The 27921-nt window shown below is 51.1% G+C and overlaps 2 protein-coding genes across 2 annotated transcripts in view; one reads left to right on the top strand and one right to left on the bottom strand.

Moving 5' to 3' along the window:
* GDF5 (growth differentiation factor 5) overlaps window positions 1-27921 on the top strand; it is a 138907-nt gene that overhangs the window by 42982 nt on the left and 68004 nt on the right. The window lies entirely within an intron of this gene.
* On the bottom strand, window positions 34-17465 carry LOC138684523 (centrosome-associated protein CEP250-like). The gene is made up of 17 exons (XM_069778562.1): window positions 17440-17465; window positions 17022-17187; window positions 16177-16283; window positions 14908-15135; window positions 14720-14800; window positions 13689-13833; window positions 13258-13404; window positions 12834-13064; window positions 11051-11244; window positions 8682-8809; window positions 8307-8476; window positions 7303-7482; window positions 4139-6553; window positions 3080-3368; window positions 2896-2933; window positions 2685-2828; window positions 34-225 (listed from the first exon to the last, which is right to left on the bottom strand). The coding sequence occupies exons 1-17, from the start codon at window positions 17463-17465 to the stop codon at window positions 34-36; spliced, it is 4881 nt and encodes a 1626-aa protein (XP_069634663.1).

The raw sequence follows: 27921 nt of genomic DNA, 5'->3' as shown, positions 1-27921 counted from the left end.
TGCTGCAGCTGCTCCTCTACAGAAAAAGAAGGTTCAGAGAGGCTGACCCAGCTTCCGAGCCTCTGCTTCCAGAACAGCAGCTTTCGGCTCCCTGACCACAGCTGCTAAGGAGCGAGACAGCTCTTGGTGAAGGTCTGACAGCTCCTGGCTGGTCTTGGCACAGCGCTCGATATAGTCCTGCTTGTATTTTCGTTCTTGTGCCAGCTGCGTCTGCAGAAGGGACACCTGAAAGAGGCAAAAGGCCGAGCTCAGACAAGCCCACGCTCTTAGGACCATCCGTAGCTCCACAGATCCGGCCGTCAGGGAAGACGCACCCTCCAACTCCAGCCCTGACAAACACGTTGTCCTTGTGGAATGGGAACTAAGAGGTTGCCAGAGCCACCCTGAACTGAGCTCAGATTACCGGCAATTCCGAGTTTCTCTCTGGCATACCATTCACAAGGCACAACACCGAGACGTGACATGCATATTAAAGAGAGAGGTTTCTACAGGATTTCGTAACCCAACCCTTTTTTTCAAAGGAGAGATTTGGGCTGCTGCCACCTTAGTTCCACCTGCTTTCTCCTCAGCAGGAGGACTGCTGCTTACACAAGGTAGTGAAGAACCGTTCTGTTACGATCTACTTTAGAAACCTGACAGCTAGCACATGAAACGGGAGAAAACTCTCACTCTTCCTAACTTCAGAGCACAGCCCGGGGGGCAAAGGAGCCTTAAAGGACTGCTGAGGCCTTCAAAATCCTCAAACTCTTATTACTTCCTGGCAACAGCGGGTTGTGCCTGCTGGGCTTTTTGGTGGGAGAGACCCAGCTGCTCTCGCCTCCTGTCAGCATTGCAGGGCAGCGCAGCCACAGCAGCTCTGGCATGTTGCCCTCTGCCTGCTTTGGAGCGGAGGAGATGCCAGCACTGGGAGCAGCGCTCGGTGCTTTGCTGTTTCGGGGAGAACAGCTCAGGCCAGAGGTTCTCCTCTGTTTTCAAAGTGACATGTGCTTTGCCAAGGGCTCTGTCCCACGTGGGAATGCCATCCCCAACCTCGAGCTAGGAGTACGAAAATATTCTTTCTTGGCAAATAACAGAAGCAATTCTTAAAGGAGTTTTATGGCTTATGGAACCTGCTCCGTTCGAATTACGATACCAAGGTCTGCCAACGTAAAGCCAAACCAGACAAAAAGAGGGTCCCTAATCTGCTAAGCATCTCGAGCAGACTAGGTGGGAAACTCGGGCAGCCAGCTCCGGAAGGGGAACGCGAGGTGCCGAATTAGAAGCCGGTAGCGCGCACGGAAAGCAAGACGTCGGAGGGACTTCACAGCAGACGATACGCGTAGGCTAGGGAACACCACCCCTGAAGAGAGGGACAGCTCTGACCTTCTCTCTGAAATAATAAGGGCACCTTTGTGCAACGGGGCTTGGAAGCCTCCCACGCTTTGGTAGGTAACCCAGAGGTATGCGTGGGAGAAGTGGCCATCTGCTGCTAAGAGCATCTCCCAGGAAGGGGGAGATCACGTTCCAGTTCCGCTGTTTCCCAGACCCAGAGGAGTGCCCCAACTAGCCAGCTGAGGACGATTCTTTGAGCAGAGCACCTTCACTTTCCTGCCGAACTGCTGGAGCAGGTCCACAGTGCAGGCAGACACAACCGTCACAGGGGGAAGGGGGTTCAATCCGTTATCTGCAGCAACAGAACTCCAGGCGCTGAGGCTTCCTGGTGAAAACACCCTTAAGGTATAACTTGATGGCTTCAGCGGTACGCTCGGCTCACTTGCCAGAGCTGAGCACCGTGTACTTTACTCGCATAAATCTTACAGGCATTTTGCCCTGAACACCTGCGAAGATTCACCTCCTCAGGGAGACCAGGGCGTACCAGACCCTTAAAAGCACGTGGAAGAGGAGCCTGGCGACTGCTGCTACTGCCAGTACCGCTGTCAAGGGATGGCATAGGGTTCAGGAGCTGGGATGTACATTCTTACGCTGATAAAACAAGCGTCCACGCTGCGCTTAGGTCTCCGACTCGGTCCGATACTGGGATCGTGATTAGCGCAGCATAGCAATAGGAGACTAACGGTTGCCCGAAGGCTGTAAGCTCTGGCGCTGCCTCAGATCCCTGGAGCTCTGATAGAGTGCAAGCTCTACCGTTAACGGAGTCAAGGGAAAATGGAAGCCGTCAACAAGATGAGTAAGACTCAAGGGGAACATCTTTAGAATCTTCTCTATATTCAGGCGAGTGCCAGTTCTCTGAATTTCCTCCAATCCCTCTCCCACCACGCCTGACCTCTAGGCAAGCCAGAGACTAGACCTAGGTGCATGATGTTGTTTGGCCATGGGCAACAGATGTGTCTGACTGACTGGGTATTTCCACTGCCTGGTGTACTCACTTCCCGACAGCCAAACAAAACTGGGGCTGTAGCATCGTGCAAAGCTGTGCCCCTCAGTACAGCCACGGCAGCTTTTGACGAGAGCTTTCCTACTCCTCACCTGGTTCTGCAACTCAGCTAATCGACGACTGCAGTGAGCGTGAGACTCCTCCTGTGAAGAAAATGCAAGGATTTCCTTTTGGTCTCCAGTTTGGCCAGGGCCATGGTCTACGTTCCACTTCTCTTAGGTCTATACTGGGGGGATGCTGCCACTGGGATTTGCCACTGTTCCTCTGTATGGCCAGACCCTCCTCCCACCAAGGAAGATTCTGTTCTCACCTGTCTAGAAGCAGCCATCTTGTGCTGGTCAGACAGCAAAAATCCGCACGCATCTGGCAGCGACCGACCACTGTGATATCTCTTCAGTCTCCTCCGTTCACGTTCCACCTGCACGTTGGTGATAGGAGAAAGGGTCACAGAAACCTGCCACCAAACAAGGAGCAAAAGGAGCTCTGGACATCATGGCAAGGAGATTTCTGCTCTGCTCTGCCCCAGAGAATGCTGCGGGCAAAAAGCACTCGAAGTAGGCTATGGAAGAGAAAGAGCAAGAGGAAACAGTTCCTGACACAAGAGTGTCAAACGTGTGTGTATGGGGACACTGGGGCAGGAAGGGTGGGACCGGAGCGAATGCGCATTTGTGAAGGCAACGGGGTGCCAGAAGAGAGAGAAAATACAAAAGCGTGCGTCCACAGGGGGAAGTGGGAGAGGGAAGGAAACAAGCAGAGGACTCCAAAGTGCTGTCTGTGGAAATGTGCTGTGATCCAGAGGACCGTGAGGCTTTGCAGAGGCAGTGAAAGCCTGTTTTACCTGCTCGAGAGTCCTCCTGAGCTCAGCATTGAGTTGCTTCAGCTCCGCCTTCTCCAGTTCCAGCCTTGCAACTGCTCGCTGCAGACATTCCAGCTGCTGTGACAGGAGTCTCTTCTCCGAGAGCCACGATAGCTGCTCCCCTTCTGCAATAGCCTGCTGGGTATACAGAGAGGAGTTTATGTGAGCTGGTGCCCCATAAAGGTTAGGAGGGACAGAATCGACAAGTCGGGGAGAGTGACCGGACTCGGGAATGGACAGTGCCAAGTCCCTTCTGCTCCTCCTGGTTGACGGGCCAAAACAACACACTCTCTTTCTTCCTAGGGGCCCTCCTCCCGATCGCCGTGGGGAAATCCACACAGATTTGCCTTCCGGCCTTTTGGACCGCAGCACAAGTACATCCTGAATGCGCAATGAAGCCCTTCACCTGATCAGGCAACGGTACGAATGCCGTTATTTTTAATACACTGGAAAAGCTGTACCTCCGAAATCGACATCTCTGAAAGCATCCTCTAAGCACCGTCAGCGTAGCTGCTGTGCAACCATCGTTACAAAATTCTGCTAAGGTCAGTCCCTTAGTTTGGTCAGCTGTGCCCCTTCCTTTCCGTGCCAAACCCCAACCACGACACGTTGGCTAAGCTTGCCTACACAGGAGAGAACCAGTTACCCATCCCCAACGTCTGGGCTTGGGGTAACTCTAACAGCAAGCTCCGTAGTTCTTTCAGTAGTTCGGGGGCTGACAGAAAACACTTCAGCAGGTGAATGCCTTGAGCTACGCAGACAGGCAAGCCTGCTGGCTACAGCCGCAGTTTCTCTGGCCAAGCAGGTCATGTATTTATGGGACTATATATTCCCGTATCTTTATGGGCATCATCATTAGAATCCTTTATAGACTTTTTAGTTGACTGATGATCAGTCACACTGCCTACCTGATGATGAAACCGGTCCGTGTCCCTCTCCGAAACCATGCTCTGCAGGATGGCTATTTCCTCCCTCAGAGTCCCATTGGCCATTTCACTCTTGGTAAGGGCAAGAGTCAGTGCTTGTGCCTTCTCTTTCCATTTGACTTCTCTGCTCTCGATCTGCTTCAAAATAGCAATCGTGCGCTCCAATTCTTCCCCGTTGGCTTTCCGCTCATCCTCCAGTTGTTGCGTTAGCTCCTTCTGTCTTTGCAAGGAACGGTCTCTCTCCTGGAGAACTCGCCGCTTCTCTGCTTCCTCTTCCTCCCATTTCTGGAGTTTCTGGATTTGTTTCTGCAGGGTCTCCCCGCCATCCTTCCATCGCAAAGCTGATGTGAATTGTTTCAAGAGCTCACTCTGCCTCCTAAGCTCTTGTTCTCTCTCTGTCAGAGTCTGCTCTAAGTACCCGACTCTGTCTCTGTGGTTCTCGATCTCCTCATCCTTCTTTGTCAGAGTCGGCTGAACATGCTGGAGATCTTCCCGAAGAGCTCTTACTTCCTCTTCTAACTCTTTCAGTTCACCTTCAGCCTTGGTCTCTTGCTCCTTCTCATGCAAGGCTTCTTCCAGGAGCTTCTCTTGCTCTCTGCCATGCCTAACCTCTTCATTCTTCTTGGTTAGCCTAGGCTGGAGATTCTGCAAGGTCTTCAGTTCTTCTTCTTGGCGCTGGAGTTTTTGCATGAGAGTTTCGTTGTCTTCATCTCTCTTCCTCACCGCTTGCTCAAGCAGATCCACTTGCTGCTGGCATGATGTTAGTGCTACTTTCGTGCTTTCTTCACGAAGCCGGAACATGTTCATTTGCTCTGTCTGCCTGAGGAACTCCAAATGGTTCTCCTTCAAGATTTGGCTCATTTTGTCTAGATCCTGCTCTAGACTCTTGGCCTGCTTGCCTTCTAACTCCTTCTGCTCTCGAAGCTCCTGGACGTGCTCTTGCAAAGACACTATCTCTTGATCTCTCGCTTCTAGAGAAGATTCAGCGTATTCTAGTTTTTGCTGTACGGCTTTGGTCTGCCTCGCTGCCTCCTCCTTTTGCTGTTGAAGCTTAGAGAGAGCTTCCTCCAGAACCTCTATCTTTTCCTCTCTTTCTTTCAGAGTCAGCTTTGTTGCTTGGAGGTTTGTTTGCTCAGCTTCACGCTTTTCCTCCTTTTCCTGCCACGCCTCACATTGCTTTCTAAGGGATAACATTTCTTGTTCTTTTTCCTTCAGTGCCACTTGAAGCTGCTGCAGAATTTCCTTCTGCTGTCCAGAGTCTTGCTCTTCTTTTTGGAAGGTCTCAATCAGTTCCTTCTGAGATTCAATCATTAAATCCTTTTCTTTCAGTATTGCTGTAGTGTACTCTAAGTCTCTGTGCAAGACATTCATCTGTTCTTCTGTTTTTTCCGCATAGCTCCTTGCCTGTTGCTTTTGGATGTCTAGGAGTCTGTCCTTTTCTTTTAAGGTTCCTAAGGTCTGCTCCAGTTGGTCACGGACAGTCCTTAACTGCATTTCCATGACTTCCTCAGCTTCCCGGATTTGCTGTTGTTGCGACTCAAGCTCTTGATCCTTTTCAGATGAAGAAAGGGTCATCTTTTCCAGTGTACCACGAAGCTCTTGCAGGTAGCCCTCTTGCTGTTCCTTGTACTGCTGCAAGAGTCTTAACTGATCCCTTTGAGAATCACACTCGCTCTCTCTGTCCTTAAGAACTGCCCTCAGGTGTCCAAGGCTCGCGTGCAGAGATTTCGCCTGTTCTCTCTCCATTTCCAGCGCTTGGATCTGCTGGGTCAGAGACAGAAGCTCCAAATTCTTCTCCTTCAAGTTTCCTTTCATATGATCAAGATCCACCTGCAGATTTCTCACTTGTGATGCACCGTCTCGTTCTAGAATCATTATTCTCCCCTCCTGGAATTGGATCTCCCGGTCTCTCTCCTCCAGCTCTTCGCTCATCTTGCTGACAGCAGTCCTCAGCATTTCTCGCTGCTTCTCCAGCTCCCGTATCTGTTCTTGCTGGGATTCAACCTCCTGTTTTTTCTCTGTTATGTCCTTGATAACCTCACTGAGAGTAGTTTCGTGCATTTCTTTCTGGTTCTCCAGCCTTCTCACCTGTTCCTGGTACAACTTCATTTCTCCCTCCCTCTCCGACAGGATGGCAGTCATACGAGTGAGACTCTCCTGCAAAGCTTTTCTCTGTGCTGCCTCTTTTTGGAGCATCTGGATTTTCTCCCGCTGCGTTTCCACTTCCTCGTTTTTGATTTTTAAGATAGACAATGTAGTCTGAAGTTCTTGTTCAAGGCAGCGATTCCTATCTGTTGCTGCATTTGCTCGGGTTTCGGAGGCTGTGACCGATTCCTGAAGAAGTTTCATCTCCCGTACCAGTTCTTCTTTAACGGCTCGCAGTCCGTCCCGTTCCTGCTGCAAAACAGTGACAAAGAGGTTCAATAATTCCACCCATGTATGTTTGCTTTTCGTACTAGATTTGAACTCCTGCTTCAGTGGCAGTCAGGGGCTGCCCCCTCCCTCCCTGCCTCTCGGGATGTTGTAAGACCTTTCCTGCGCCACCCTTTCGGTTGCGTCTTTCCCAGCTTACTCGGCCAGTCCCGTCTTCCTTTTTGCCCTTCTCCGAACCTCTTCCAGCTCGAGCGTGTTCTTTTGGGGAGGAGCTGCCAGAACTGCAGCCAGGATTTAAAGTCCAGACTAACCATGATTTAGGCAGTGGCACGATGATGTTCTCTCTGATAGGGAGGGAGGAAGGGAAGACAGAACAACCCCAACATGGGAGTTCCCGTTGTTGGGGTTGGGCGTTGGGGTTTTTTTTGGACCTCTACCGTGTAGAGTTTTCATGGTACCATCCTCTAGAACCCCACTGTGCCCTCTTGAAGGAGTAGGGGTCAGATCACAGACACAGTTACGGTGTTCATGTTCTCTTCAGGCTGCAACGCGCTTCCTGCCTTTCTCAAACCTACACTGTGGTAGCCTCTCGCATTCCAGGCCCTGTCCCTCACGGCACAAAGGTCTCATGGCTGCCAAGGCATCGCTCCTCTTTACAAAGGGGTATCGAAGAGACGCTTCCACCCAGACGGACAGTGTCCAGAGAAGCACTGCCAATAAGGAGCCCAGAAGAGTAAAAAAAACCACACAAATTCTCCTTTCACGGTCTTTACCTCTTGCTTGGCACTTTCCACTCTCGTCCGTTCCTCCTCTTGTTGAGCTTGCATGGCAGCAACTTTCTGCTTCATATCAAACAGCTTCTTCTCGTGCTCCCTTTCTGTCTCTGCCTTCTCCTTTTCCCACTGCTCCAGCATCTCCTGTAGCTCTGAATGGTGCCCTTCCCGCTCGCTTGCCTGATGAGGGGAGAAAAAGACTTCAGGAGGGAGTCCCAGCCAAGCTTCTCAAAAAAATGGGAAGCTTCATCCCTCCCACAAACCCCCACCTCGACAGCGCACAGTAGTGGCTTTGTGCCCTCCATAAATCATGTCCTATATCAAGGAACTTAAAAGGAGGGTCAAGCTGGCGGAAGAAGAGGAGATGTTACCTTCCCCTCTCTGGCGGCTGCCTGTTTCCTAGCACCTCTCGCCTACGGGATTTCCCTCTAGTCTCAGAGTCTCTATTTTCAAAGCTCAACTCCATTCTCATCAAGGAGAAGATGCAGATGGACTGCAGGGTGAGAAAGAGGCCAGCACCCCGATGCCCTAGTCACAAGACGGGCCACGAACTCAAGTTCAAGCCCAGGAACGAGGGGCTGTTCCATCTGTTCTGTATGCTTTGAGCCCAAAGATAACACCTCTGTCAACCGTGAAAGGACAGAAAGAAAGGAACAAAGTTCCCACGACTGCAGTTGGCAGGAAAGTTAGGAGTCTACTTCATGGTAGACAGGAGTCTGGTAAGATCCTACCCCTTTACTGCCATGCCTTGGGTGGGGACCACCCAACCTTCTGCTCAACTCGTCTTAGGCCCACACGGAATCCGTGGCTTGCATTTACTGTCCCGGCATAGTCCTGTAGGTCTTCACGTGCTTTCAAGTGCGAGCTCTTGGCTCTGCTGCCTGGCCTAGCAACGCGTGGCCTATGACAGACGCTTGCTGCCATTTCACACGCTCAGGCTATTATTCTTCTAAAGCCAGCCCACAAAGCTTGCCTCAAGACTTCAGAAGCATATTGTTTCCTACCAGCTCTTGCAGGAGCTTGTTTATTTCCACTTCGTGATCCGTTTCCCGAAGTTTGAGGGTATCGTTATACTGCTCTTCTGCCCGCAAGAGCTGTTGCGCCATGTTTTCCCGTTCCTGCTTCACGAGAGATCTCTCTGCTTCCAGCTCACATTGAAGGCACTTCGCTTCCCCTGCAAACGTGACAAATGGCAAGATTCAGGGCCTACACAAACAGCGGTTCTGACTTCACTAACCGTAAGCCATTTGAATTTCAGTGTAGGAGGGATCTGTCCCCAGCTCCTTCACTCCTTAGAAGCACTGCAGACGGAGAGCTATTTTTATACCATCCTCCCTAGGCAGGGGGGTCACCAGAAACAAAGCACATGAGGCTCTCACCTTGTATCACCTCCTTGGCCTGCCTGACTGTCTGAAGTTGGATTTCAAGCTGACTCCTGGCGATCTCCAGCTGACATAAGCGCTGCTGAGCCTCAAGCAGGCTGGATTCCAGGGTCTCCCTCCCGGCCCTACAAGAGGCCAATACGGAGAGAAATGAGTTTCTTGCTCCTGACGCCCACAGGGAGTTAGTCCAGTAGGAGCTGGTTCAAGGTCCCTACCCCTCAGTTCGGAAAATGGGTTGCATGGAAACTGGTACACAGAAGGCATATTTCTGCCATTTAAAAGAGCAATGCAGGCCCCTCCGAGGGAATGCCCAGGCTTTACTTATGACCTAGCGTAACACAGAAAGCCCAGCCGAGTTTGATCTCCATAGCCAAATCTTAAATTGCTATTGTCTGATCTATGACGCACGGGTAGCTGTGCTCACAAAGTCTGTGCCAGCAAGCAAAAGCCCAGCCTCTGCTCACAGCCCTTTGCTCATCGTCACTTCCAGGTTGCTCTGCAGGGGCGCAGAGTAAGAGCATCTCCCTGGCTGACTCGTGACTTTTTGATGCTGTTCGTAGTGTACGTACAGGGAGGTGATCTTCCAGACTCCCTATATTTCAAAGGGACTAAAGCAATACATCAGATGATACAGTAAAAGCTCATGCTTGTAAGCAGCATTTGTAAGAAATCTGAACTAGATTTTACCTGAACAAGGACTACCTGAAAGGAGAGACAGGTAGCCTTCAGTTTAAACTCTTGGAAGTTCGCGAGAAAAACTTGCTACTTTTCTCTAAGCGTTGCTAACTAAGCAGGCAGTAGCCCAAATGGCTTGCCGCTCTTTAAAATGGAAGTTGTAGTACTGCGGAGGCAAATTGTTACATCCATAGACTTCAACCAGCTGCTGCGTATGACACACAGGACTCTGCAACCAGGAGCTGAAGTTGCCTCCCTGATCTAACACGGCGTCCTGTGTGCCAGGTTCCTACCATACACAGCACTGCCTCACTAGAACAGGCGTGCAACCAGGATAACATCCTTCAGGGTAAAGGGGCACCCGAGTGGTACAACACTAAGACCCACAACAGTAGGATTTCACTGCTTTGATGGACGATGGAGGATGTATCTTCAAGAAGGAGAACAAGCACATATTTCTGACTACGCCAATGTCTGGCAGTCCAAAGTAAATATGCTCCATTTTAAGGATAAATCAAAGTCAGTCTCTAAAACAGAACAGAGAAGATAAGAGTCCAAAACTGTGACGACAACAACAGGCTCTTGAGAACAACATCTGGCAAGAATAGTTGCTGCAGCCCAATAATTGACAGAACATAATTCAGCTGGATCAACTAAGAGGAGCTGGAGCTCAGAAGCAGCAGCAGCTCTCAAGAAACAGACTGAGTCTAAATGGTGTTTATCAGCCTTGCTAACAACATACTCTGGAGTGGTAAGGCGTCAAAGTCAAGAAGCGTGACAAACAATCTCGCATTTGTACAGCTCTGCAAGGTCAGGAGTCTTCTAAAAAAGACCTGAGAGGAGGACAAACATCTCCATACGTTGGGTAGTTTGGGGTTGTTTTTTTTTTTTAAAAGCAGAACTTGTCACACGTGATCTTAGAAACCTGATCCAGCAGAAGGACAAAATCTTGTTCCTGCCCTGCATAAACTCCTCCATGATGTCTATCTCAAAACAGCACGTGGTAGGGAGTACCGGACCCACACATCAATGATGGGCAACAATTCCCGCAGACTGGCGAGCATTCAAAAGAGGCTTCCCTGCTGCTGGTGTAACCAACTCTAGGTCCTGCACCACAGGTAACAAGAGTTAGACTAGAAACAGTAGGCCCTCAAGATTTTCAGCACGAGCCTCTAGCTTCACCCTAAATGGCAGTGTCCTACTCGCAATGTCCGTACGTAATAGACTTGAATTCTGAAGATCCCCTGTCAAACTACTTGATAAGGAACGATCCAAGTTCAAACGCGCAGAACGAGAAACCGAAACCAGAGAGAAGCTTTGGGTTTCAGTAAACATCTGCATGGTTTAATTACTACTCAATGCAGAGCCAAGGTACCAGATACTGAGGAATTACGCTGGCTTGCTTTGGACTTCACACAGGAACGTGCAAGGGGGCATAAACATGAGCCCCAGGCTCAGGAGAGCTTTGTTAGCTTTAGCTGTCAGAAAAATAACATTCAAACCATGCTGTACTGGTTTGGGTTTTTGGTTTGGTTTTTTTTTTTTCTCGAGATTCCTCCATTTTCTGTCCATGGAAGGTGAAAATAGCTGAAAAGCATACAGGATGCAATGAACCCTCGTGTCATGATTATCACCTCTATAATTACAGACATTAAATAATCTCCTGCCTAGGGTCTCCCCCCTGCCTTTACCTGGCCTCTGCCAGCTGCTCTGCAAGGCCTCGTCTGTCCCGCTCCGTGGCTGCCAGTCGCACCTCTAAGGCAGCCTTCTCGTGCGCCAGCAATTCCTTCTCTTTGGATACGTTGGCCAGTGCTTGTCCTTGGCGAGAGGACTCCTGCCGCAACTGCTCCAGACCACTGCTAGCTGACTCTTGCTGGCGGTGAACCTGAAAGCGGGACAAAATACAGTTAGAGTCCTTTCTCTGGAGTTCTGTGCAGAGCCAGCCAGCGCCACTTCTGAATCAGCTAGAGGAGAAAGAGCTCCGGTACTCTGGCCTGAAAGTTTAAGAGCATCTGCTTCGTGCCGCCCTAACACCCTGGGCTGCCAAAAGGCACTAGGGCTGTTAACCTGAAAGCGATGTGTAAGGCCCTGCTGGGTTGCCTGGGACCAGACGGCCCCTTCAGGACAAACGTACACACCCAGACCACATCTTTTCACGCAAAAATACCACATCTTCCACAACTGCCACCTTGCAAACTAAAATTCTATCAGAATCTATTCCAGTGCTGGAAATTTTCAGGAACCGTTGAGCAAGAGCAACTTTGCTCGCCGAACAAAGTGGAAATACACATGGTTTCTCCTTCTAGAAGAAGAAAAACCAACATCAAAGCGTCACCTCGTCGCAGAACACCACCACACACCTACTTCAGTGTGTACGGCAGTTGGATGCAATGAGGTGATCCTTGGCAGGGAAACAGCCCTTGTGGTGAGCAGTGTCATTTAGTGATTTACGGAAGTCCGGCTGGTGTGGCCAAAGAGATGGTAGACTCTACTTGGACAGTAGTTCGTGTCAACAATACTGTTTACTTGTCTTACACAAACAAGTTGCCCAATAGACCTTGCTGGCATTCAAGCCTGAAGACTAACCGTGATTTTTCAGCTTGCTTCTGCAGTGATGCCAATACACCTCTGATGGGTATTTGCCAAACAGACCACGTACTCCAAAACTAAGACTGTCTAACAGGGAACAGACCTTCAGAAACAAACAATTCTCCTCTCAAAGTTACCCCATAAGACCTAAGATTGTACATTATGAAACCGACACTGAAATGATGGCAAACTCCCTAGTCTCCTCCAGCGATGCAATTCTCCCAAGCTCTTTTTCCACTCTACCAAAACCAGTTAGTCCAGAGTAAACAGTCTTCTGTGACCACCTCTTTCTCAGCTTCTCCCTCAAAGCCTAACGAGGATCTAGCAATTCAAAGCAGCATGTAGGTCGTAAAATACAGTTTCAACAATTTCAGGGTGCCATTCCCGTTCTTAGCAGTACAAGACAGCAGACACTGACTCGCCGCTTTGTCCCGCCCTCTAGGCCCCAACAAGCCGAGCCTGGAAAGTTGCAGACTTCACAACAAAAAGCATAAATAGAAACATGCAGCCCCGGGGGTTTTTGGCCTCAGAAAATGGGTGAAGAGCTACCCTGTTTGCTTCTTTCGACGCATGTGAGAGTAGTAGCCTCACGCAGATTCGTGGGCAAGGCAAATCACCTCTCTGCAGCTTATCAAAAGCCAAAAAAGAGGCCAACACAGACAGGTGGATTAAAGGAATCTGTAGAAGCAGAGGACGACCCAGAGAATTGCACAACAGCTCTGCAAGCCATCAACACGCTTCCAGAAGGAAGTAAACAACGCCGCCTGACCCCCAGCGCTACCAAGTGTCTCCTTGACAAAAAACACTGCAGAATCCAACAGATACAGCTTCACTGAGCCAAGCAGCCAAAAGCCCACCCAGAAAGCACCAGGTTTTTGGTCTCACCTCAATGAGTTTCTCTTGGGTTTCTGCCTTCTCCTCTGCCAGCATCCTCAGCTCTGCCTGCAGCCCCTCCTGTTGCTCCTCTGCTTTCTTCAGCAGCTGCTCCAGGTGGGCTTTCTCTGCGCTCAGCGCCTCATTTGTTCTTTCACACAAGTTCAGCTTCTCCTGGCCAGAGATCTTTGCTCTCTCCATCTCGTCCACTTTGCCTGACAGAACGTCATGCTCTTGCTCCAGCTACAATCGCAGAAGCACAGAGGAAATAAAATAACAGTAAGATTTACTCTGTAGGAGCTTTGGCTTGGACAGAGAAAAGAGCAACGTTTCCATATTCAGACAGTCATACTGTCCGAAGGCAAGAAGCCTGAGAAGCAGCAGCAGCAGCAGCTGGAGACAAACACCTGGCAAGATCTTTGACAACTCTGCTCACCTGCAACACAAGTTTGTTCAGCTGCACCTTATCCAACGCAAGAGCTTCATTGATACTGCTCACGTTCGCTGCTGCAACGTGTAGATCGGCTATTTCAGCAGTCAGCTTATTCTGAGCCCCTGTCAACTCTGCTACTGACTGCTCTGCCTGAAGAGACAAAAGAACAACATGACAACAAAGACAGGAAAATCCCTGACCTCAAGCAGCAACTCCAGATCCCCTGTTGTGTCTCTGACACACTCCCAGTTCAGCATTCCCAACAAGCACGTGGGCGCTAACGACACCGCAGAGCCTCTGTGGTCCGATCGCCATTTTCCAAGAAGGACAACAACATTGTCCCTGTCTTCTACTGCCAGAAACAGCATCTGTGGTGGTCTTGCTATCACAACTGCCTCTCCCACAAGTGCTGCCTCGGAATAAGGTGACCATACCTTTTCCAGTGCCACGGTAAGCTCGTGTTTCTCTTGCTTCAGCAGATCCCTCTGAAGGTGCGATTCCTCCAGCATCTCTCTTGCGACTACCAACTCGCTCTGCAATAATGAGTGTTCTCCTTCAAGTGCAGCTAAGTCCTTCAGTCTATCAGAAGGGGAAAGACAAACAAGTTTTTTAACGTAAAAAACATTCTCATTTCCAAAACCACGAGTATAGAATCATAGAATCATTTAGGTTGGAAAAGACCTTTGAGATCATCGAGTCCAACCGTAAACCTAACGCTGCCAAGTCCACCACTAAACCGCGTCCCTAAGCACCACACTCTACACGTCTTCGCAATACCTCCAGGGATGGTGGCTCAACCACTTCCCCGGGCAGCCTGTCCCAATGCTTGACAACCCTTTCGGTGAAGAAATTTTTCCTAATATCCAATCTAAGCCTCCCCTGGCACAACTTGAGGCCGTTTCCTCTCGTCCTATCACTTGTTACTCGGGAAAAGAGACCGACACCCACCTCGCTACAACCGCCTTTCAGGTAGCTAACAGCTTCCCGCCTGTTAGTTCTCCCTCTCCTCTTTCGTACGTTGGACACAAGACTTTCCAAAGTTCTTCTTTGGGTAAGACAGACTTTTAAAAAGTCCACCTTAATAGTCCCACAATTACTTTTGCCTTCAGCAGTGAACTGATGAAAGAGCTGGCAATCTGTCTGGGGAGATGTGTACGAATTTCCCAAACTAATAATCACAGGATCACAGGATGATTCAGGTTAGTATGTGTGATGTTGCAAAATGGCACTCCTTGCCCCAAAGGCCTTCTGCGCTCAGTCTAGCGTGGAAACGGCAGTACGGAGGGGCTACATTGCATATGATGGTCCTGTGCAAATTCCTCCCAACTCCTTTAGCACAGCCCTGGGTAGCAAAAGGGCTGTACAAGAGACACAGCTCTCTTTACGCTGGTCTCCATTTCTCACCAAGAATCAGTTAACAGCAAAAACATTGTAATACGCCATCTCTTTTCCAGTCCTGCCTTACTCACAAGAGCTTCTGTCTGTCAGACGGTTTTTTCTGTCCGTTCTGTTGAAGGCAATAGTTTGACTAGGGACAGGAACAAGGCTGTGCAGAATGGGTGCGTTTTAAACGTGAACACAGCCCATCCTATGAATCCAACGAGCACCCACAGAAGATAACGCTGCTAACAGCAAAGTTTAAAACACATTCACCTGTCCTGAAGCTCCTTCTTCTCCGGGTCCCCTTCGACTTGTAAGTGCATCACCTCCCAAGTCTTCCGGCTTATTTCCTCTTCCGCTTGCTGCTGTGCCTGATCCTCGAGGACAGGTCTACCCAGCGTAACGGGTTCCCAGGGCCGTACGCCACAGTTTAGGCGGGAGCAGTTTACAAGTATAGATCCAGAAAGCCTCATTTGCTCTGCCTTCAGCTCTGACAAATCTCTGAAAAAGAATCAAGAAAGAGGTAATGTTCACACCACCACCTTTATCAGCTGACTCGCTTCCGAAGCACGTAATTGCGCAACAGTAAAAGCCGGCAGGAAAGACGACATCTTCGCTGGGGACGAATCATTCCTCTGACACTTTGGGATCAGGACACATCTTGACCCTTGGGCAATGGGTCTATTTGACGGTTGAGGAATGAATCTGTTTTCTCCCCAGAGATAAGAGGAAATGTATGGAACAGCCAGAAGGCTTCGAGAATTAACTAGCGGGTCAGGCGTACTCTACGCATTAAGGAAAGCTTATCACCAAATAAGGTAAATGGCTGACGGTAACCCAGAGTTTGAAATTGCATGCTGACACCAGAAGAATTTACTGTTAGGCTACGCTATTCTTCTCTGCACAGAAGGCACCTGTGAGAAAGGAACCTCAGAGAGCCCAAGAACAAGAAAACAATCATAAAAGGGAGGGATCAAACTAAGCAACATCAACTGGAGAAATGTAATAGCAGGGTAGAGAAGCTATTCTTTCTCTCAACAGTGTTGGTACAGGAATAAGCGGATGCAAACTGACCACGATAAACGTAAGCTGGAAATGAGAAGGAAAAAATAAATATATACATATTCATGAATGATCTTTCCATCAGGAGCAGTGGGAAAGGAAAGCCAGTGAGATTTAAGGCAAACTCTATAAAAGGGGACCGCTCCACATGCTGCATGCGTAGCTTTGGTGAGTCTCTCCCAACTCGTCCACATATGCCTGTGTCTGTGTTAATATGCCCAAACATCACCATAGCCAAGTTCACCTGTTCAGGGCCCCTGCATTGCTTATAGCCTGAGCCCCTCAGCTTTACCTGAAAACCAGCATCAAACAAAATGATTCTGAATATAGCCTAAGGCATGCTTAAGGCCATCGCTTCAGACTGCCAAAGGAGAAATGGTATCTTTAGCCGCAGCTAGCGTAACATCAAGGCTCAAAAAGCAGCTGTGAAGGGAAGCTGTGTTTTTTCTGCAACGAGATCTAGCCTTCACTTCTACTCACCGGTCAGTGGCAGTCTTCATTTCCAGGAAATGACAGCGGAAGGTTACCACCTGACGCCACAGGCTGAGTAGACGGCTGCGTTCACCCCTTAGGTAGCTGTCATAAAGCTAAACAGGCAAAGACAAAAAGAAATGCCAATTCAGCCTTCGCTGTCACTGTACAAGCCTTTCAGAGAGGGGAGGGTACACAACCGTCATCACCGGGTCTCCTTTAAGAACTATTCCAATTGGGGGGGGGGCATCAAGGACTGAAGAGCCACCACAGAGGCATCCTCAGTAGACCTGCCACCTGACTGCAAAGAAGGGAACATCCACACTTCCCCTGCAGGCGCGGGTATCAACAAAGCAAACTGATCGCGATTCATCATCTCGCCTTGCAGAGGTGTCTAACAGGCTCGGTGGAGGAAGACAAAAACAAGCCCCTCCGAGACCAGTGTCAGATTTGCTTGCAACAGCCTATTGGTAAGGGAGGCCTGTGCTGTTCTTCTGTTGGCTACCCTGAATCCGAAAACACACTGACCTCTCTTCGGTCTCCACTGCTGCAGACAGAGATTTAGGAACTATTAAAAAAACAGACGAGCGTTCATGGGTCACTGCCCTACAGTGCCCAGCAACAGCAAGCATTTGCCTTTGAGAACGAGCAGTACGGTCACAGCACGCGGGCATCTCCCATCACCACAATTTGCTGACACTCCTCCATCTCACACCCCTGTCTTCTGCTCATAAACACCAAGACAGCCTCAACGGTGCCACGACTTTCACACAGCAAGCTCTCCAGGCCAGAAATAAAACCCATTCTCATTCCACCCCGGCATCGCGTCTGACATTCCCGTCGCCCATCCTTACCTCACGTTCACCGCGCCACTCGCTCTCCTTCAATTCCAGCTCCTCCCGGGCCCTCATCCAATCCACCGTCAGTTTTCCAACATCTTCTTTAAGGGCTGAATTAACCTCATTCGCTTCCTCGAGGTGTTCCTGCAGGAGAGTGTTCACTTCTGCCAGATTCTCACACCTTGGAAAGGGAGAAACAGCAATGAGGTCACTGAACAACTGCTATCCACAAGCAGCGCCTCCGTGATTTCCCAACTCCCTCAACACTGACTTTGTTGTCAAACCGAGAGGCAGTAAAAGTGCTTTCTAGGATTAACTAAGATCTCTCTGTGATGGCATACTCATTTGCTTCTCCTTGCTTTAAGCCTTCTACTTCCACCTACAATTTCGGTTTCCCCTTCTACTTTGATGATGCCCACAGTTCACGTCTTGCCTCCCCTTCGTGCTGTCTGGACGCATCACCTTTCTCTAGCACTCTCCTGACCCGCTCACCTACTGAACCACAGAATAATTTAGGCTGGAAAGGGACCTTTGGAAGTCACCCGGAATAACCCCCCGCTCAAAACAGAGCCATTCAGCACACAACACTATTACTGCACCACAGAAAACAGACTGTGGACCTCTCTCCTTTCAAAGCAGCTTGCCCAACTGCTCCCCTTGGGGAGACCAGGGAGCACTGACAGGTTTTCCCTCACTTCCACGAGCATCCAGGATACCAGGTATGAGGGAACGCTTCTTCCTTGTACCTTTGCTGCTCCTCTTCCACCTGAAGCAGTGCTTTCTCCAGGCTCTGGTCTTCTGTGGCTTCCCACCTGCCTGGAAGGGGTCCCTTCAGAAGAAAGGAAAAGTTTAGTCAAATTCTTGTCTTCCCTTCACTGCTGTGAGCATCCACCGCTTTCCGCTCCATTCGCTTGGGTAGCTCAGGAGCTCGTGGCTTCTTCCAGGCGTAACAGTGTCGTGACTATGGAGAGCAAGGGAGGGGAAGGGTGGTGCTCAATGCGAGTAGCTCTCCTCAGTCCCCCACTGTGGCACTCTCGCAGCTAGGTCTCCTTAGCTCACAACCGCGAGCGCTCACTTCGACTTGAAGCCTGGGAATGCTCTCCTACTCTCCTACCCTTTGTTCTTCCTAGGTTTACTTTAGCCGTGAAGCAGAAAGAAAAGCACATAGCCGTATGTTGAACGCCAGCATTCTTGCCTTCCAAAATGCCACGTTTCAACCCGTTCTTTTTCAGAGGCGGCCATATAACCTAACAGGCAGTGTAGCCCTCTCCTGAGCCCTAGGACAAAATGTTACGCCAGCAATAAAGCACCCTTTCTCAAAACTAAAATCCCCCTTCACAGGGTTTCCTGCACCCGCATTTCTGGGACCACTGGCTCCTCTAAGAATGGCAACTGGACAAAACACTCGCAGGCAAACTTACAGCGCTTCTTTAAACCCTCAGGCAGCAAAATCTTGCTTCCCTCTGCCATTGCTTTGGGGAGCTTGCTTTGGCCCGCCTTAACAAACGCCACCTACACGGTCTTTAGTTGGCAACCTGCACACTCACCCCTCCTGCTGCCAGCTGCTGCTCCAACTCTCGACACCGAGTCCGGTACTGCAGTACCTGGACGGAGACATAGAATGAAGATGAGCGAATGCAGCTTGTAACAGGCTCGGCTCCTCCTGCATTAGCTTTTCTCCAAGTCTTTACAGCCCAAGCACAGTACGTTTCACAGCGCTGCCGATGTGCCGATGCCGCCAACAAGAAGTCGTTACGATACAGGGAAGCTTCACTTTATCTCGTACGGAAGAAACTGAGACGGGGCTTCTTTTACGCGTACTGCCACCTGCTCATCCTAAGAGCTGCCTGCCTCGGCCCGGGGCCGCCCCAAACCACCCCCGCCGGCTCGGCTCCTGCCTCTGGGACGGCCCCCTGCTAACGTGGCCCAACAAAGGCGCCTGCGAGCCGGGCATCTTTATTTCAGCACGGACAAGCCCTCACGAGAGGCTCGGCAGGGTGACAGCGGCAGGGCCAGGCGCCCAGCGGGCCGGGCCGGGCCGGGCGGAGGAGGGCGGCTCCCGGGGCCTCCCCCGAGCTGCGGGCTCGGCGCCGTCCCGCCCGCGGCAGCGCCGGGGAACGCCCCGGGGAGGGCCCCGCTGGGGCCGCGCCTTCGCCCCCCGACATCGCCGCCGCCGCCGCCGAGGCCCCTCTCAGCGCTGCGCGGGCGGCCCGGGCACCCCGGCCCCGCCACCGCGGCCCGTCCCCGGGCAGCTCCCCGCCGGGCCGGCGCCCCCGCTCCTCACCTTCGCCTGCAGCTTCCGCACCAGCACCGCTTGCCGGTGCTGCGCCTCCTCCGAGCTCTGCAGCCGGCGCCGCACGGAGGCCTGGCTCCGCGCCGCCATGCCCCCGCTCTCCAGCCGGGCTCCGCCGCCTGACGGGCCCCGCGGCGGGGGCTGCTCCGCGGCCTGCCCCGGCGGACCGCGCTCAGGCGCCTGCCGCGGCGGGCGCAGCGGCTCACCCTGCCGGCCGGGCGCGACCGGGCGCCGGGCGGGAGAGCCGGGCTCGCTCGGGGCCGCTCTGTGGCAGCGCTTCCCTTCTCGCTTCTCCCTTCTCGCTCCTCGCTGAGGGTGCGGCGTTGGGCTGCGGTGCTGCCGCGGGGGAGAGGCCGCCCCGGCAGCCGTTCGCTCCAGCGCGTTCCGCTCAGAGACCGTTAAGGGCCCCGCAGAACGCTGGGGGCAAAAAGCGCCCCCGGTGCAGGCTGGGAGAGAAGGAGCGCGAGGAAAGCCCAGAGGGTCGGATGGCGGGGGCTGGGGCCACTGGGGCAAGAAGGGTGGGACCGCAGGGACCGTGGAAAAGGTCCATCGCCCAGGGAAGCCAGCTGAAGAGCTGGAACTCGCTACGAAAAGCTCCAACTTCAGCCCCTGGAGCCGGAGTTCCCATCTAGTACGAAACCCAAGCATACATAGGTGGAATGACTGAAGCTTTCGCTCCCTGTTGTGCAGCAGGAACGGGACAGACTGCAAGCAGTGGGAGAAAAACCGGCATGGCAGAGAAAAGTTCAGATTTACAGGACAACGAACTCTGTGAATTAAGCTTTATTTCATGAGCCCGTGAAGAAATACAACAAACACACACGACAACCAGGGCTCGGTCCCCTTTGCCCGGGCTACTCTCTTACGTGAATTCACCGAGGCACTACTCAAGCCATGATGTTTCAAAACTTACAACCCGTAACACTTAAAGTCGTGGGCTTATGGCGGGGGGGGGGGGGGCGGGGGGAAGAACAAAAATAAAAAAACACCAAAAAAAGACTTTGTTTTTCCCTAGTGAGAGTGCTCATCCTTCCTCCTCCGTCACCGCGCGGGCGTCCCCTGTATCACACTGTGAAGCACAAAAGCCCCAGCAGTCCAGCTGCTGTTGAATCTCCTTCAAAGGCTTTTTGGCTAAGCTGCTGTTTTATACCTTCCAGCTTGGAAGTCTGGTCTATACCATCTCCAAAAGTCAGCAGATTCTGACAATACTGCCAGGCAAAGATGGTGGCTGCAGGAGACAGCCAGCTGCAGGTGCTAATGGCTGCATCATGGCCCTTTAGCTCTTTCTGGCCACCTGTGCTGCCTACCTGGTGCTCCCCCTTCAACCCAAAGGCGCTGCTCCCAGCATACATCAGGCCTTAGCGTGGGCTGGGCTAGCCAAAATCTGAGCAGGAGTTGAGTGAACAGTCACGCTCCACCCCTTGGTGTAGTCAAACATCTAGCGAACCCGCTGCTTTGGCGAGTGGAGGTACCGTTACTCCTCTTGCCTCGCCTCCAGGGATCTGAGGCAGCGCCAGAGCTTACAGCCTTCGGGCAACCGTTAGTCTCCTATTGCTATGCTGCGCTAATCACGATCCCAGTATCGGACCGAGTCGGAGACCCAAGCACAGCGTGGACGCTTGTTTTATCAGCGTAAGAATGTACATCCCAGCTCCTGAACCCTATGCCATCCCTTGACAGCGGTACTGGCAGTAGCAGCAGTCGCCAGGCTCCTCTTCCACGTGCTTTTAAGGGTCTGGTACGCCCTGGTCTCCCTGAGGAGGTGAATCTTCGCAGGTGTTCAGGGCAAAATGCCTGTAAGATTTATGCGAGTAAAGTACACGGTGCTCAGCTCTGGCAAGTGAGCCGAGCGTACCGCTGAAGCCATCAAGTTATACCTTAAGGGTGTTTTCACCAGGAAGCCTCAGCGCCTGGAGTTCTGTTGCTACAGATAACGGATTGAACCCCCTTCCCCCTGTGACGGTTGTGTCTGCCTGCACTGTGGACCTGCTCCAGCAGTTTGGCAGGAAAATGAAGGTGCTCTGCTCAAAGAATCGTCCTCAAATGGCTAGTTGGATTAAAACGCTTCAGGTAGTACCAGAAAAACCCCAGTCCCTTTCAGATGTTCACACGGAGAAGGAGGGCATCTGGGAGTGCCTCTTCCCCTCCACCGACTGGAAAGGGGCTTGGATGGCTTTCAGGCATTTGCACTGTCGCGTCTAAGCGAGGTTGGAGTCTTAAGCTATGCAAAACGGCAAAAATCAATGGAGGGCGATGATATAGATTGAAATGTCTCTTACCTGTGTTCCTCTGTCAGCTTCACCACCATGGGCAAAAGTTCATACAGCGCAAATACACCAGGCAGACCCTGGTCTCCCAGTAGCCCGTTGGCTATCTTCTCATGTCGCGTAACCGAAAACGGGTTAGTCCTTACCACCTAGCAGGAAACAAACACAGCAAACGTCGTCTCATTAGCGAGGAACAGGAAAGGCTACTAAAACATGAGTTCAGTGAACCGTATCAGTGTAGCCCTGCCCACTCACTTGTGGGGGGCCTGACAGTGCTTACAAAGGGTCGTAAAAAAAGCACCATCAGGATGGAGTCTATTTTTCCTGCAGGCTATCAGTTAAAGCCCCAGCTAGCCCAAAGAATGAGTGATGCATCAGTCCCCAGGCCGGACTGTTTTGGTCTCTGCTGGCAAGTAACGGCACAAGCTGTTCCTCTCGACCTCAACCCCAAGTCCACGTCATCTTCCACCAAAATGTAGTCCACCCAAGCATGCTTCAGGAGACAGCACCGGTAGGAGAAAGCCATATGTATATGCAAGAGTGAGAAAAACGGAAGTAATACATAAAGGCAGGAGAGTGCCAGGGCTGCAGAAGGACACCGGTTGCCCATCTTTATATAAACAAAGATCACCCTGCAGCATTCTCCTGCACCCTGCCATTCTTCTAACCGTTGCCCATACCAGTCCTCCTCTTAGAGCAAATCAACTGGGTTTCTGTAAAATGACATTACCTTCCCCTATTGACATTATCCCTAAAATGACATTAGTATCCCTAATAAGCTATCTGACCAGGAAGGCCAAGGCGCGGCTGGAACTGAACCTGGCAAAGGACGCAAAGAATAACAAGAAGGGCTTCTACAGGTATGTCAGCCCGAAAAGGAAGGTCAAAGAAAGCGCATCCCCCCCCCCGATGAGCAAGACTGGCAAACTGGTTACAAGGGACAAGGAGAAGGCCGAGGTACTCAACAACTTTTTTGCCTCAGTCTTCACTGGCAGCCTCTCTTCCCACACCTCTCCAGTGGGTGGACCGCAAGACGGAGACTAGGGCAGCAAAGGCCCTCCTCCAGCAAAGATCAGGTTCGTGACCACCTGAGGAACCTGAACATACATACGTCCGTGGGACCTGACGAGATGCATCCCAGAGTCCTGAGGGAACTGGCTGATGGAGTCGCCAAGCCGCTCTCCATGATATTTGGAAAGTCACGGCAGTCGGGTGAAGTCCCTGGTGACTGGAAAAAGGGAAGCATGACACCCATTTTTAAAAAAGGTAGAAAGGAGGACCCTGAGAACTACCGACTGGTCAGCCTCACCTCTGTGCCTGGGAAGGTCATGGAACAGATCCTCCTAGAAGCTATGCTAAGGCACGTGGTGGACAGGGAGGTGGTTCGAGGCAGCCAGCAGGGCTTCACCAAGGGCAAGTCCTGCCTGGCCAACCTAGCGGCCTTCTATGATGGAACGACTACACCAGTGGACGAGGGAAGAGCTACAAACGTCGTCTACCTGGACTTCTGTAAGGCCTTTGACACGGTCCCCCACAACGTCCTTCTCTCTAAATTGGGAGAGATACGGATTTGATGGGTGAACTGTTTGATGGACGAGGAATTGGTTGGATGGTCTCATCCAGAGGGTAGTGGTCAACGGCTCAATGTCCAGATGGAGATCGGTGACAAGCGGTGTCCCTCAGGGGTCCGTACTGCGACCAATACTGCTTAATATCTTCATCAATGACATCGACAGTGGGATCGAGTGCACCCTCAGCAAGGTTGCAGATGACGCCAAGCTGAGCGGTGCAGCTGACACGCCTGAGGGATGGGATGCCATCCAGAGGGACCTGGACACACTTGAGAAGTCGGCCCATGTGAACCTCATGAGGTTCAACAAGGCCAAGTGCAAGGTCCTGCACCTGGGGCGGGGCAACCCCCGCTATCAGTACAGGCTGCAGGATGAAGGGATTGAGACCAGCCCTGCGGAGAAGGGCTTGGGACCAGCCCTGCGGAGAAGGGCTTGGGGGTACTGGTGGATGAAAAGCCAGCAATGTGCACTCACAGCCCAGAAAGCCAACCGTACGCCCAGGCTGTATCAAACGAAGCATGGCCAGCAGGTCGAGGGAGGTGATTCTGCCCCTCTACTCCGCTCTGGTGAGAGCCCACCTGCAGTACTGCGTCCAGCTCCAGGGTCCTCACTACAAGACAGACACGGACCTGCGGGAGTGGGTCCAGAGGAGGGCCACAAAAACGATCAGAGGGATGGAACGCCTCTGCTGTGAGGAAAGGCCGAGAGAGTTGGGGTTGTTCAGCCTCGAGAAGAGAAGGCTCTGGGGAGACCTTATCATGGCCTTCCAGTACTTAAAGGGGGCTTATAAGAAAGATGGGGACAAACGTTTTAGCAGAGCCTGTTGTGACAGGACACGGTGTAAAACTACAAGAGGGTAGATTCAGACCAGATACAAGGAAGAAACTTTTTACGATGATGGTGGTGGTGAAACCCTGGAACAGGTTGCCCAGAGAGGTGGTAGATGCCCCATCCCCGGAAACTTTCAAGGTTACGTTGGACGGGGCTCTGAGCAACCTGATCTACTTGAAGATGTCCCCCCCGCCACTCACTGCGGGGAAGGGGGCGGGCCGGGTGGACTACACGACCTTTAAAGGTCTCTTCCACCCCAAACTATTCTATGATTACCTTTAAAAAAATCCAATGGCTTACGAACCCTCGGAAAAACTCCTACTGAGTATTCTGAGATTAGCAGGCTTGGTGCATGAATTCCCAGGAGAAATTCTCTAGCCTGTTGTACTAATGAGATTAAGCAAGATCATCATCACCCCATCCCACTTCAACAGGCAGAAGTCGCTCCAACAAGTCACCACGTCCTCCGCAACTACATTATCTGCACAGAGCAACTAATAATCCCCCAACACATTATCTCCAACACTGATACGTTAAAATCGTTTAAGACAAAGATTCTCAACCTCTTCCACCTGGTGACCTCCTTTACCACAGAAGAGTGACCTGGCATGGCTCTCCTTTCAGCTTTCAGGAAATCTTCTCAGCTCCCAGCCTAGATCAACAGCTCCTCCCAAAGGAGATTTATGGGCACAGCAAGTAACAGAAATTAGTTAACCCTCTAGTTAAAACGGCTGGGGGGCGGGGCGGGGAGGGGCGGGGGGGAAGGATACGGCAACACTGACTCTCAACAGCGTGCACTGCAAAAACGAGCAGAGCAGGAGAGGAGAGAGATATTCCGATCCTTACAATGAAAAGACACACCGATTCAGACAGAGCAGCACTTAAAACTCGTACCAAAAAGGGGAAGCGCAACAGCTTTGCCAGTGTGCTTTCTAGGCCGTATAAAATGACTCCCTAGCTAGCCAAAGGGCTAATATATGGACAAGCAATCATTTCAAGCGCAACAGAGAAACAAAAACGCAGGAATTAACCACTAAAAGGAAAAACACAGTGGCATGCCCATATATGTTAAGTGAGCTCTAAAGCAGCATGCCAGGTAACAATGCTGGTTACATTTAGACTCTTTCCCACTTCTTAAGGGAACAGAAAGGTCATTTTAGGAGCAACCAAAGCTATCCAGAAGTGCACTCGAGGTTTACATTCACACCATGTTAACATTCAAAGCTGGGTAACAAGTTTTTGTTCTTAATCGGTCCTGTGCTTCTTTTGTCACACCTGATGCACAGAGAAGGCAGCGTACCACGAGGCTGTTTTGTTCCTTCTGCTGCAAGATCCCAACAAAGGCGAATACCTGGAAGGATGGGGGGCGGGGCAGGAGAAAAGTACGTTTGGACGACATACCTCAAAGGAGGTTAAGTAACCTCCTTTTTTGTTTGTTTCGGAAGACCGTTCACGTATATTCACCACTCTGCATGACTAACCAACAACTGTCACAGACTTACACCTCCTCAGAGATGGGCCTCTGAATCCTTCACACAGCAGTTTCGACCCACTTTGCCACACGCTACAGCCCTGGCGGGGCTTCTACAACAGCATGTTTCGTGGTACGGAGAAGCTATGGAAGGTACGGAGAGCCTCCAGGTGGCTGCTTGACAAACGTTAGGCATTCCCAGCAACTGGTACGACTTGAGCTCTGACCGATTATAGCCCAGTGACAAACGGAAATGTCACGTTGTTGGTCTCCAAAACGAGCTTGACACAACTGGAAAACAGCTTGTCCGTCTGCACAGAAATGGGTGAGACCTTGCGTCTTTCAGCACCGAGACAACCAAACTCTGAAAGGAGTTTGCCAGCGTAAAAAGGAAAGTCCTCAGCAATGCTGAGGATGAAATAAGAATCTCAGCCTCCGGTATTCAGTTTGGGGATGAAAACGGTTAATTCCCCGGCAGACGCTACTTTGGGACAGAAGTTAAGAACGAGCTCACACAAAACACCCCCTATGGAAGGAATACTGTACAGGCCATCCGCCAGAGGATTTGGATCTCCTCCACACTGAAACGGTGTCCTCGACTGATGGAGACTGAGTTTTCTTTCTTTGCTTCTGTGGTTTTTTTCTGGGCCAAAGAAAAAGCTGAAGCCTGGAATCATGAATCCCTCAAGATGGAAACACCTCTGCGGAAGGACGCAACTTGACAGATGGGACAGACCAAGTCACTACAGAGACAATAACAGCGAGGGAGAGTCCACAACCTATGGGCTGCCACGGATCCATTCTTACAGAAGAATTCTTTGCAGGTAGGAGGAATGAGAAACACCAAATGACACCCGTTGTTTGTGTGAGCGATAAATGCCTGGTCTTTGCTCCCGTAAGGATGCAAAGCCTGCAGCAGAAGTGAGAAGGCAAAGCCATAACCAGGTTTCATTCCAAGACAGCTCACGTAACGGTGAACTAATTTACACAGCTCCCCTCTGGACACCAAATAACCCCAGAAAAGATTCCGTTTGACGAGATACAGCCTTTGCGCTGCTGCAAAGGTAGCGCAATTTGCGCTGCCCTTAAACAGGCACGTGCACAAACTATAGACAACCGAACTCTGCACGGTCTTAGCAATCGTGAGCGCAGCTTCCAAAGGCAGACCAAAACCACAACGGTCCTCATCATTCTCTGAACACGGGCCCAGGAGGATTTCATTGCACAGACCTTCATAGACGCTTTGGAAAAAAAACACGCGTGCAACACAACTGTATTAATTCAAGCGCTAAGAAGATACAAAAAGGTGTAAAGGTTACCGCACGTCCTCCGACTCTGCCCCGTAACAGCTCTCGCAGCGATCCGCATCCAAAGAACTTGGATCAAACACTTTTTCTTCTTCTTTCCCCAGCTCTAAGACAAAAGAGGATGCAAAGCGACGAGGCAGTGACTAGAAACGCTATCTTGTACTCTTGTTCCGTTCTGTGCGCAACAACTGTTCTACACACAAACGCAACGATTCTGTGTCGCAAGCTGCGCGTCCTGCACCCAAAGCCCACCTGAAACGGTATGCGCAGAGCCTGCTGAGGTGCGAAGTAAGACCAAGAAGCAGAGTGACATTTGTCATCTCAAACGCACCCTCCAGAGCAAGAACCGGCTATCTGTAAGCCTCGCTGGAGCGCTGATCAGACGTTACTTGCCTAAAGGCTTTGTTAAAACATCGTCTACTTCAGACAACGTCGCACAGTAAATGGCGACAATTGTAACAGGACCTGTTACACAAACAAAATTTTAAATAGCAGTCAACGGCAGTCAACAGTGCACAACGCAGAATCCTGTCCCAAGACGGGTAGGGAACACGGTTATACCTTGCTGTGAAACAAGATCAGAGCGAGAGTCTCCCGAACGGAAAATTGGCACCCAGTCCTCCAGGACGACAACGCTGACAAGGCACACACGTTAACCCCTGCTCACTAGAAGTCTCCAAGGAATTTCTACCTTCTTCGTGACTTAACGATTCTGACAATGTCTGTGCCACGTGTGTGCTGAACGCGCAGCCGCAGTACGGCTGGGGCACGAACTCATGGAAATTCATGGTCTTACGTGCAGAAGGCTGAAGAGGGACAAAAACATTGGCTCTTATTATAAGAGGCCCCCTTAAAAGCAGGCCGTTTCAACGCACAAACCCTGAAGGGCAGGACCAAGTCTCTTGCGTAACAAAAGCCCTCTAAGGCTCACTATCCAGGCACGGCTGCGCTACCCTCTATAAGCCTTGAAAAGGTGGCTCCTTGGATCACTAACGCTGGGGAAGGGGACAAGGTACATAGTCAGACACTGCTGAGGGGATAAAACGTTATCAGGGCCCTGTCTGTTGAGACTGGGGGGTATAACAGGCGGACGGAAGCGAGTATTAAACAAGTCTGTATTTCGTACTAGCCACAGGAAAAAAAAAGAGATTTTAAATGGAAACCATGAAATGGGC

This window comes from Haliaeetus albicilla, chromosome 2, assembly GCF_947461875.1.
Source record: "Haliaeetus albicilla chromosome 2, bHalAlb1.1, whole genome shotgun sequence".
Taxonomy (NCBI): Eukaryota; Metazoa; Chordata; class Aves; order Accipitriformes; family Accipitridae; genus Haliaeetus; species Haliaeetus albicilla.
Note: the sequence above shows the minus strand (reverse complement) of the source record. Positions and strands in the feature narration are given on the sequence as shown.

Excerpts from the sequence above, each read along its gene's own strand:
- LOC138684523 (XM_069778562.1), bottom strand. The coding sequence starts at position 17,465 with ATGCGTCCAGACAGCACGAAGGGGAG. Across the intron at positions 8,810-11,050 it reads GAGCAGCTGGCAGAGGCCAG|GGCCGGGAGGGAGACCCTGG; the intron begins GTAAAGGCAGGG and ends GGCCTCTTGTAG. Across the intron at positions 8,477-8,681 it reads GGCCAAGGAGGTGATACAAG|GGGAAGCGAAGTGCCTTCAA; the intron begins GTGAGAGCCTCA and ends TCACGTTTGCAG.